General features: G+C 40.9%; 1 protein-coding gene across 1 annotated transcript in view; it reads right to left on the bottom strand.

Annotated features, from left to right (window-relative positions):
* Nucleotides 1–1851: 1851 nt before the first annotated feature.
* The window catches only part of RFX3 (regulatory factor X3), a 604963-nt gene continuing 595563 nt past the window's right edge, over nucleotides 1852–11251 (bottom strand). The window contains exon 17 of the mRNA XM_030193816.1: nucleotides 1852–2177. Within this exon, the coding sequence (XP_030049676.1) occupies nucleotides 1939–2177 (239 nt within the window). The 3' untranslated portion in view covers nucleotides 1852–1938. The remainder of the gene's footprint in view (nucleotides 2178–11251) is intronic.

Here is an 11251-nt window from a genome sequence, read left to right as displayed (position 1 = left end):
AAATAATCCACTTACTAGTACCATGTGTTTTACATTCTTTGAAATAGAATGTGCTTTCTAAGTCTATAGTATTAAGATATTCATCTTAAAAGAAGACCCTGACGTATTTCCACACTTTCTCTTCCTGTTCCTTTCCTATCCCCAACCAAAAAAAACGAACATATCCATGTATTATCAATGTGCACATTAAGCATGATTCAATAACCCCCCCCCCCCCCCAAACAAAGAATGGGATAATCTTAGTAAGTTTAGCTGTGTGCATTCACATTTTGCTTAGTTTCCAACATTGACAAGAGATAAAGGGCTTGGCGGTGGGGGGGGGGGGGGGGGGGAGCAGGTGGTTTCCAAAATATACAGCTACATTAGGAGGTGGAGATGAACTTACTTTATTAATATTACTGCTAGCTGGTATTAAATTAGCGTAGGCTTTCCAAATCATCCCCAAAACAATTCTAACCGGTTGCCAAGTATACCACCCATACAATAAGACAAAATATGCTTAGTTGCAGTACATTAAAATGTCTTTCATTCTCATAATTTGATTTGCAGAACATGTTACCTGCCCAGCCTTTCCAACAAAAGAACTGGAAAATGACAGGCACACCTTGTTGAACCAATATAAACAACAAGAACTAAAAGTACGAAACCTTAGCTTCAGTTCGGTTTAAGGCACCATGTTATAGCCGAGGTACAATGATCCCTGATTTACATTCTTAAAACGGCAATGCTTCATCTAGCCACCTATTCAAACCCTACAGAATTTGGGACTAAGTACAAACGAGGTGTGCCAGTTACACTGCCCTATGCATTTGATTACTGTATTTCTGTATTTAAATCTACTCTTTTTCAGAACTAGGAAATTGTTTTGAAGGAAATACTATGCAGGTTGCTACATTCCTTGCACTCTATAAAAATTTTTTCCCTATATTTCTATACATAATAGCAGCAGATTGAACTACTGTTAGGAAAAGCCCTGGAATAAAAGAAAAACATCCAAGTAGAATGATTTCCTGTAAGTCTAGTTCGGCATAAGTAGTGTGTACACATATAAAAGTCAAGTCACTTTTTTTTTTTTTTTTAGTTTTGCTATCTATTTAAAACAGCTTTTCCACTTTCCAGCAAAAAGCACCTGTGCAATGGTTCTTTGCAGAGAATCAGTAGTCATTATACAGAAGAACTGAGTTTACAAATACTATCTAAACCTGGTGTTTATTTTTTGTAACGGAAGTGTGCATTGGTTTCTTGGTAAGATAATCAGGTACATTTTGTCCTATACTCTGCAATCTTGAGTGCAGATAATTTTTCAGAGAAAGAAAACAGACAGCCCTCTCCCACCCTCCCATGTACTACACTAAAGATGCCAAACATTTTCCCTTAACCAGTGAGAAATATCAAAATAGTGTCATGTACTTTTGTCCATTGAAGAGCACCTTTTTCTTGGTTAGCAAACTGATGCATCTGCTGTCAAATGAGTATGCCTCCAGTGTAAATCATAATGGGTAGTATTTCTTCTGGCATTTCACAGAAGTGCACTGATTCAAGAGCTACGGACATGAATTCATACACCATGACCAACAAAATAAAGAAATACAGAAAACTTCCCTATTAAAAATTTCTTTTGACTTTTTAAGAGGACACATAATACATTAACATTAACCTTTGCAAAAAAAAAATATATCCTTCGAGAAACTAAGAAAACTCTTCTCTTAAAATAATTAGTTTACTGTAAAAAAAAAAAAAAGAATGAAAAAAGATCTGGCAAAGTACATCCACTCGATTCCATTTTACAACTCAGACACATGAAAATAACAAAACAATATTCAGCAAAACTAAATTTGACAACAGGTGACCTTCAGGCATATTCTGTTTCATGTGTCAGGCCCAGCATGAATAGGGTTAACGTGATTTGAAATTAAAAAAAAAAGGGCTTCATATTTGTTAGACTGCAGTGTATGTATTTCCAGTAGTGCTGCACTGTCTGATAGTCTGGGTACTTGTGACAATGTGTTCGCTATGAAGTGGGTTCAGGAGGTTCTGCTGTACTCCGCTCTCAAGCGTAGGCTGTATGCAGCCCACCTGATACACCTGGTTCAGCTCCACTTTCTCCCTCTTGGCTGGTGGCTCTCCAGATTCATACAGCTCTTCATCAATTTCGCTGTCAACTTCACTGCCCTCATCTGCACAAATAAACAACCACAAAGCTAGCACAGATATGAAAGAATAAAATACCTGAGAAAAAATACGTATGTCTTCATGTTGTACAGGGAAATCAAAAAGCATCTTTGACTGCTTAGATTTCACATGAAAAATGCAGACATTTCTCAGTGCCCAACCCATAAGTGAACGTTACAAGAATATGCATACAATGGGAAGTTAGTATCACAAAGATGGCATTACCAAATCTGCACTTCAAATGAAATTGTTACCCTTTTATAGTGGCAAACCACAAGCATTTTCTGGATTCTCATCAACCTATAAACACTTTATTTACAAGGTGGCTTTCATTCAAACAAAATCTCAGCTTGCTTAGATAAGCTAGTAGCACATCTCTGTTTTGTAAGCAAACCAAGTTACTTTACCTATAGCAGGTGTTTTCTGTGGACAGCAGAATATAAGTTCTCACAGCATGTGTGATATCACTGATGGTGCCTGCATGGGAAACCTTCTCCAGCTTAGTAAGTACTAGAAGCTTTTCAGATGCTTCACCACACATGTGTGCCACTTCCTACCTGCAGCTGTCACAAGGGACCAGCTTAGACTACGTACTCAGCTTGAGTAGAATTCAATGTTTGGGGAAGAGGGCAGGTAAGTGAGGACTTCTATCCTGCTGTCCATGGGACTTCCTAGCTACAGGCTGCCTTCAAAAGACAAAAAGGAAAAATAATTAGACACTGCAGCAAGCAAACACCAACATATTCTGTGTGGCAACTAGCCACTTTTATACTTACTTTAGTAAGGCAGCCTGGAAGAGAAAAGAAATGGGCCTAGGGGGGTGGGGTTGGATTGCAATCCCCACAGAGATTCTGGAGAATTGACTGGCCAAACATTGTTGAATCGGGAGTCCTTTCTTAAACAATAGTAGGCTGTGAATATATGAACATATGTCCATGTTGCAGCTCTGAAAATTTCCTCCATGGAGGCTGATCTCAAGTGGGCTACTGATGCCACCAGAATTGACACTGTAAATTGTGGTATGACCCTGAAGAGTCAAGCCTGCCTGGGCATAAGTGAAGAAAATGCAGTCTGCGAGCCAATTATATAGTGTGTATTTGTTGATGGTAGACCCTATCCCATATTGATAAAAAGAAATAAAACTTGTGTGGACTTTCTAAGGCCTTTAGTCCTCTTCAAACAGAAGGCCATAGCTCTCTTGCAATCCAATGTGTGCAATGAGCTTTCTACTTTGTGGGTATGAAGGCCAGGAAAAATGCTTGCAGAATGAGACTGGTGAAGAAGGAAATCCAATACCACTTTAGGAAGGAACATAGGATGAATGCGCAGGACCACTCTGTTATTGGTGTAAAATGGATTAGATACTAGAGCTTTGAGTTCACGCACTCTGTGTGTTGAAGTCACCACCACCCACAACAGGCCTTTCCAGGGCAGGCACTTCAGTTCACAGCTATGGAGTGGCTCAAAGGGAGCTTTTACAGCTGAGTTAATACCACACTGAGGTCCCAAGACACTGCAGGAGGCTTGATGAAAGGCTTCAATAGGACCAAGCTCAACATGAATCGAACAACTAAAGGCTGTACAGAGATAGGCTTTTCTTCTACATGATGGTGATTTGAAGTTATTAAATCAGATGTGTACTATGAGAAGTTGAAAAGGACCATACGAGACTGGAAGATTGAGCATCAAAATGGCAGGTAAAATGAAATGTAGACAAGTACAAAGTGATGCACATTGAGAAAAATAATCCAAGTTATAGGTACATGATGCTAAGTTTCAAATTAGGAATCACCACCCTGGAAAAATATCTAGGTGTCATTGTGGACATTACATTGAAATCTTCTGCTCAATGTGCAGCAGCAGCAAACAAACAACCCCCCCCCCCCCCCCACACAAACAAACAAAAAAACACCATATATTAGAGATTATTAGAAAGGGAATAGTGAACATAAGAACATAAGCGTTGCCATACTGGGATACACGAAGGCCCATCAAGCCCAGTATCTTGTTTCTAACAGTGGCCAATCTAGGGCACGAGTACCTGGTAAGATCCCAGAACAGTGCAACAGATTTTATGATTCTTATCCTAAAAATAAGCAGTGGGTTTTCCAAAGCCCATCTTAATAATGGCCTATGAACTTTTCTTTTAGGAAATTATCCAAACCTTTTATAAATCCGGCTAAGATAACTGCTTTTACCACATTCTCTGGCAACAAATTCCAGAGTTCAATTACATGTTCTGTGAAGAAATATTTTCTCCAATTTGTTTTTAATTTACTACTTAGTAGATTCATTGTGTGCTCTCTAGTCCTTGTATTTTTGGAAACAGTAAACAAGTGATTCACATTTACCCGTTCCACTCCACTCAGTATTTTATACAAATACAAAATGTTCTTATATTCCGCAATAACCATTCAAGTTCCATGTTGATTACAATGTCAGTAGAAAAGAAAGATTCTGAACAATTCCCACAAGAATTACATAAAAGATTCAATAAAAATCAGGAAAATGTAAAAAAGAACCTTAGCTCACCAGAAATTTCTCAAACAATACCGCTTTCAGAAGTTTCCTATATAAGCAATGGTTAGGCATGATTCTAACCTGAATTGGAAGAGCATTCCAAATCTGTGTTGCTAAGAATGGAAGATGAAAATATAGACTTGAGATGGATACCCTTTGGACTCAGCCATCTCTTCTCCAAGCTGAAGAGCCCAAGCCTCTTAGCCTTCACTCAAAGGGAAGTTGTACCATCCCGCTTATCATTTTCATTGCCTTTTTCTGTACATTATCTAATTTTGCGATATCTTTTTTGAGATGCGGTGACCAGAATTGTGCACAGTATTCAAAGTGCGGTCGTACCACAGAGCAATACAAAGGCATTATAATATTCTCAGTTTTATATTCCATTTCATTCTTAATAATCCCTAACATTCTATTTGCTTTCTTAGCCACCACTGCACACTGAGCAGAAGGTTTCAACGTATCATTAATGATGACACCTATACTATTTTCTGGGCGGTGACTCCTAACATAGAATTTTGCATCATGTAGCTATAGTTTGGGTTCCTCTTGCAATCTTCCAGTCTCGCAAGGTCCTCTTGCAATTTTTCACAATCTGCTTGTGATTTAAGAAATTTGAATAACTTTGTGTCATCGGCAAATTTAATTATCTCACTAGTTATTCCCTTCTCTAGATCATTTATCAATGTTAAAAAGCAGAAGTCCCAGCACAATCCCCTAGAGAACCCCACTATCTACCCTTCTCAGTTGAGAATACTGTCCATTGAACTCTAATCTGTTTTTTAAATTTTTTAAAATCTTTTAACCAATTCTTAATCCACAGTAGGACAGTACCTCCTATCCCATGACTTTTTAATTTCTTCAGGAGTCGTTCATAAAGTGCTTTGTTAAAAGCCTTTTGAAAATCCAGATACACGATATTGACTGGCTCACCTTAATCCAAATGTTTACTCACCCTTTCAAAAAAAATGTAGTAGATTGGTGAGGCAAGATTTCCCATGTTGGCTTTGTCTCATTAATCCATGCGTATGAGGTGTATTTTCAAAACACTTAGGGCCCTGTTTACTAAGGTGTGCTGCAGGTGTGCAAACGTTTTAGCAAGAACTAACGCTAGAGACACCCACAGGAATATAATGGGCGTCTCTATTGTTAGCACAAGCTAATTTTTATTGTGCGCTAAAAAGTTGGCATGCCTACAGCATGGCTTAGTAAACAAGGCCCTTAGACTTACAGAGTTACGTGGAGGGGCATAATCGAACGGGGCTCCCAAGTTTTCCTGAGGGCGTCCTCGCAGGACGTCCCCGTGAAGGGGCGGGGAAACCCGTATTATCGAAACAAGATGGGCGTCCATCTTTCATTTCGATAATATGGTTGAGGACGCCCAAATCTCAACATTTAGGTCGACCTTAGAGATGGTCATCCCTAGAGATGGTCGTCCCCAGTTTTCGGCAATAATAGAAAGCAAGGACGCCCATCTCAAAAACGACCAAATCCAAATCATTTGGTCGTGGGAGGAGCCAGCATTCGTAGTGCACTGGTCCCCCTGACATGCCAGGACACCAACCGGGCACCCTAGAGGAAACTGCAGTGGACTAACTGATGCACTAACTGAATGGAAAAAGGCATGCAGTGGTCACTAACTACCTCCCACCCCGAAAAAAAAAACTTTAAAAACTTTCGTCTTTTTTTTTTTTTTTAGAGTATGGGTGAAGGACGTCCTTCGCTATGCCTCCGTCCCTACGATGGCAGTTGACGATGTCCTTCACTATTTATTTATTTAGATTTTGCTCACACCTTTTTCAGTAGTAGCTCAAGGTGAGTTACATTCAGGTACACTGGATATTTCTATGCCTCCGTCCCTGCAATGGTAGTTAATGACGTCCTTCGCCATGCCTCCGTCCCTGCGATGGCAGTTGAGGACGTCCAAAATGTGGATGTTTGTGAGAAGGACGTCCATGCCTGTCTGCAGTGTACTGCGCCCACTACTAGACTACTCTAGGGACCTGCATGCTATTCTAATGGACCTGAATATAACATCTGAAGTTGGCATACAGGCTGGCAAGTAATGTTTTCATCACATTGTTTTGGGGTGGGAGGGAGTTAGTGACCACTGGGGGAATAAGGGGAGGTCACTCCTGACTCTCTCCAGTGGTCACCTGGTTATTTAGGGCACCTTTTTGTGCCTTATTTGTTATAAAAACAGGTCTAGCTCAAAACGTCTTAGTTTTAGTCCTGGACATTTTTGTTTTGTTCCATTATGGCTGAAAAACATCTAAGTCTTAGGAACGCCCAAATCCTGCCCTGAATATGCCCCTGACAAGTCCCCTTGAGATTTGGATGGACTTCTGACGGACTTCATAGCAAAACGTCTAAAAATAGGTTTTGAAAATACCGATTTGGACATTTTTGTGAGAAAAATGACCAAATACTGCTTTATGCCACTTTTTAGATGTTTTTTGTTTTGAAATTGAGCCCGATAGTAACCTATGGAACTTTGTAAGTCTAAGTGCTTTGAAAATTAGCTTGTATATATGTATATATATATATATATATATATATATATATATATATATATATATATATATATATATATATATATATATATATATATATGCACACACACTCAGTAATTTTGCTCTTTATAATAGTCTCTACCATTTCACCCAGAACTGACATCAGGGTCGACAGTCTATAATTTCCTGGATCACCTCTGAATCTCTTTTTAAAAATTGGTTTTACAATGGACACCCTCCAATGTTCTAGTACCATGCTTGATTTTAAAGATAAATTACCTATTACTAACAATAGCTCTGCAAATTCATTTTTCAATTCAGTCAGTACTCTGGGATATATACCATCTGGTCCAGGCAATTTGCTACTATTTAATTTATCAAATTGCCCCATTACATCTTCCAGGTTTACAGAGGTTTGTTTCAGTTTTTCTGACCCATAAGCATTGAACACCATTTCTGGCACTGGTATCTCCCCCCTCCCCCTCCCCAATCTTCCTCAGTGAAGACTGAAACAAAGAATTCATTTAGTCTCTCCACTATGGATTTGACATCCCTGAGTGCCCCTTTCAGCCCTCAGTAAAGGATAACATAATGCCTCTGCATTGTTCCATGCTGTTACTACACCTTGAGCACTCTATGAAATTCTGGTCACCACATACCAAAAAATATATAGTAAAATTAGAAAAGATACAGAGAAGTATGACCAAAAAAATCAATGAAATGGAACAACTCTTAAATGAGGAAAGGATAAAGAGGTTAGGGCTCTTCAGCTTGGAGAACAGATGGCTAAGGGGAGATATAGAGGTCTACAAAATCCCATGTGAACCACCTCGATTCATACTCGACACAATAAACACCTGCTACAGGTGACTTACTTCACTTTCTCCAAAGGACAAGCAGGACAGTGAACTCTCACATATGGAAATCCCTAGCTACCAGGCTCACTGAAAACAAAAACCAAGGGGCAACAGGGACTTACAATGGCAAGGCCAACGAGGAACCAATCAGCCTAAGCTTTTATGTGTGAGAGTGCAGCCTGGAATAGAACAAGAATGGGCCTAGGTTTGTGGAGTTGGATTCTAGATTCCAAACAGATTCTGCAGAACTGTCTGATCAAACCGACTGTTTCTTCAGGAATCCTGCTCTAGGCAGTAGAGAGATATGAATATGTGAGCAGAAGACCACATCACAGCTTTCCAAATCTCCTCAATGGAGGCTGATCTCAATTGGGCTACTGAAGCAGCCATAGCTCTAACATGGTGAGCCATGACATGACCCTCCAGAGATAGCCCACCATGGGCATAAATAAAGGAGATACAATCTGCTACCCAATTGGATAAGGTGTTTTTACCAATGGCTTCCCCTATCCTGTTTGGGTCAAAAGAAACAAAAAGCTGGGTGAACTGTCTATGGGATTTAGTCCACTCCAGACAGAAGGCTAAGTCTCACTTGCTGTCCAAGCTGTGCAATGTACTTTCACTAGGATGGGCATGAGGTTTTGGAAAAAAATGGTGGTAGAACAATTGACTGGTTGAGGTGGAAATCTGAAACCACCTTTGGAAGGAACTTAGGAGGCATGCAGAGAATTACTCTATTATGATGCTGAAGTGAGTACGACTAGAAATAAAACCTTCCAAGTCAAAAACTTTAGGTGGCAAGCATTAAGCAGCTCAAAAGGAGCTTTCATCTGCTGGGTGAGGATGACAATGCGGTCCTATGATACTGTAGGAGGTGTGATTAAGGGTTCTGTTAGAAGCAAACCTCTCATGAATCAAACAATTAGAGACTGTACAGAGATGGGTTTAGCTTCCACATGGTCGATGGTAAGTGCTAATTACATTGTGAATCCTTACGGACTTGGCTTAGAGGCCAAATTCGGACAGCTGTAGAAGGTTTTTAAAGCGGTGTTTGTGTAGGGCAGAAAAAAAAAGGGTCTAAGGCCTTGCTCTCACACCAGATGGCAAACCTCTTCCATTTAAAATTATATGACCTTTTTGTGGAACCTTTCCTGGAAACAAACAGGACCCTGGAGACTCCCTCATGCACTTGGAGATGTTTAATTCTATGCTCTCAGCATCCAAGCCTTGAGGGCCAGGGATTGGTGATTTTTATGCACATGAGATACCTCATTTTGAGTGATGAGGGTAGGAAAGCAGACAATGGATCTTCGGAGGCTAACTGCAGTAGAGGAATCCATATCTTCCTCGGCCAGTAAGGCATGAAGAGGATCATGGCTCCCTGGTCCTGTTTGAGTTTCAGAAAAGTCTTCCACACAAGAGATATTAGAGGATATGCATACAGATGACCCTTCCCTCAATGGAGAAGGAAGGCGTCTGATGCTAGCCTACCGTATGATCTGAGACTGGAGCAGAACTGAGGGACCTTGTTGTTGAGACAACTGGTGAAATATCTACTAAGGGGGTGCTTCATACTTAGAACAGCTGTGGCAATGCCCATATTCAGAGACCACTTGTGAGATTGTATTATCTTGTTTAGTCTCATCAACACAACCTGACACCCTTCTGACACAAGAGGTACAAACCCGTGCCTCCCTGCTTGTTGAGGTAAAACATTGCAACCAGACTGTCTGAACAAGAACTATCTGATTGAACAGACTCTCTGAAAGCCTTTAGACATTTCAAATGGCTTGTAACTCCAGGAGATTCATATGAAAGGGGGTCTCTTAAGTGGACCAGACACCCTGAATGTGAAGCCCATCTATATGGGCTCCCCAGCCCAGGTTGGATGTATCCATTGTCAACCTCTTGTGTGAAGGAGGAATTTGGAATGGAAGTCCCTAGGTCAGATTGGACCAAATCATCCACAACAAGAGCAACTCCTGGACAGCAGGAATGACCAATATGAGATCTGCTAGATTCCCATAAACCTGATACTATTGGGAAGCTAGGGTCCACTGAGATTTTCTCAAATGGAGATTTGTCATGGGTGTTACATGCACTTTTGAGGCCATAAGCCTAACAATTTCAACGTCTGCTGAGCTGAAACCTGCTGGATCTGCTGAACTTGTAGCGCAATGGACTCTAAAGCCTGGGTTCTGGGAGAAAGGCACTGGCTTTAACCGTGTTTAGTGTTGAGTGGGAAGAAGATAAGACTTTGGGTAGTTTATGACAAACCCTAGTAGCTCTAACACCTCAATATTTTTGTGCATGGAATCCTGAGCTCCTTCTTTGGATGTGCTCTTGGCCAGCCAATTGACCAGATAGGGAAACACATGCACCCCCAAGTCTGTGACTATGGCAAGATACTTGGTAAAGATTCAGGGAGCAGATAGGAGGCCAAAGGACAGGATGCAATGCTAATAATGATGCTTCCCTATTCAAAATCTGAAGTACTTTCTGTGACTGAGAAGTATCTGGATGTGGGTGTAAGCATCCTTCAAGTCCAGAGAGCATAGCCAATCATTTGCCTAAATCATTGGAAGTAGTGTGCCTAGGAAAATCATTCTCAACTTTTCTCTCACCAGATATTTGTTCAGTACTCTTAGGTCTAGGATGGACAAAATCTTCCAATTTTCTTGAGCACTAGAAAGTACTTGGCACTGAATCCCATTTCTTCTTCCCCTGGTGTTACGGGCTCAACCACATGGGCCTGTAGAAGGGAGGAGAGTTCCTCTGCTATTATGGCCAGGTGCTGCAAGCTGAAATTTGATGCTTTTGATGGGCAATTTGGAGGAACTTGATGCCAAGTTAGGGCATAACCCCCCAGACTATTTGGAGAATCCACTGGTCAGAGGTTAAAAGGGACCATCTTGTTTGGAAAAAATGTAGCCTCCCCCCCCCCCACTGGAAGGTCACTTTTATTGTGGCTATGCTCTCCTGGAGCCAGTCAAAAGCTTGTCCTTTGCTTCGACTGGGGAGCTGGCTGGGCCTTCTGCTGCCTATGTCTGAAGCAGGTCCCTTGGGACTGCTGAGGATAGGCCAGAGGAGCATACCTATGCCTTTGAGAATAGTAGGATCTCCTTTGGTTCCACTTGAAAACCTCCAAGAAGTGAAGGCCACAGAAGGAGTGGGCCAAGATAGGGACTT

The sequence above is a fragment of the Microcaecilia unicolor genome, chromosome 2 (genome assembly GCF_901765095.1).
Source record: "Microcaecilia unicolor chromosome 2, aMicUni1.1, whole genome shotgun sequence".
In the NCBI taxonomy this organism is placed as follows: Eukaryota; Metazoa; Chordata; class Amphibia; order Gymnophiona; family Siphonopidae; genus Microcaecilia; species Microcaecilia unicolor.
This window is presented reverse-complemented; position numbering and strand designations above follow the sequence as displayed.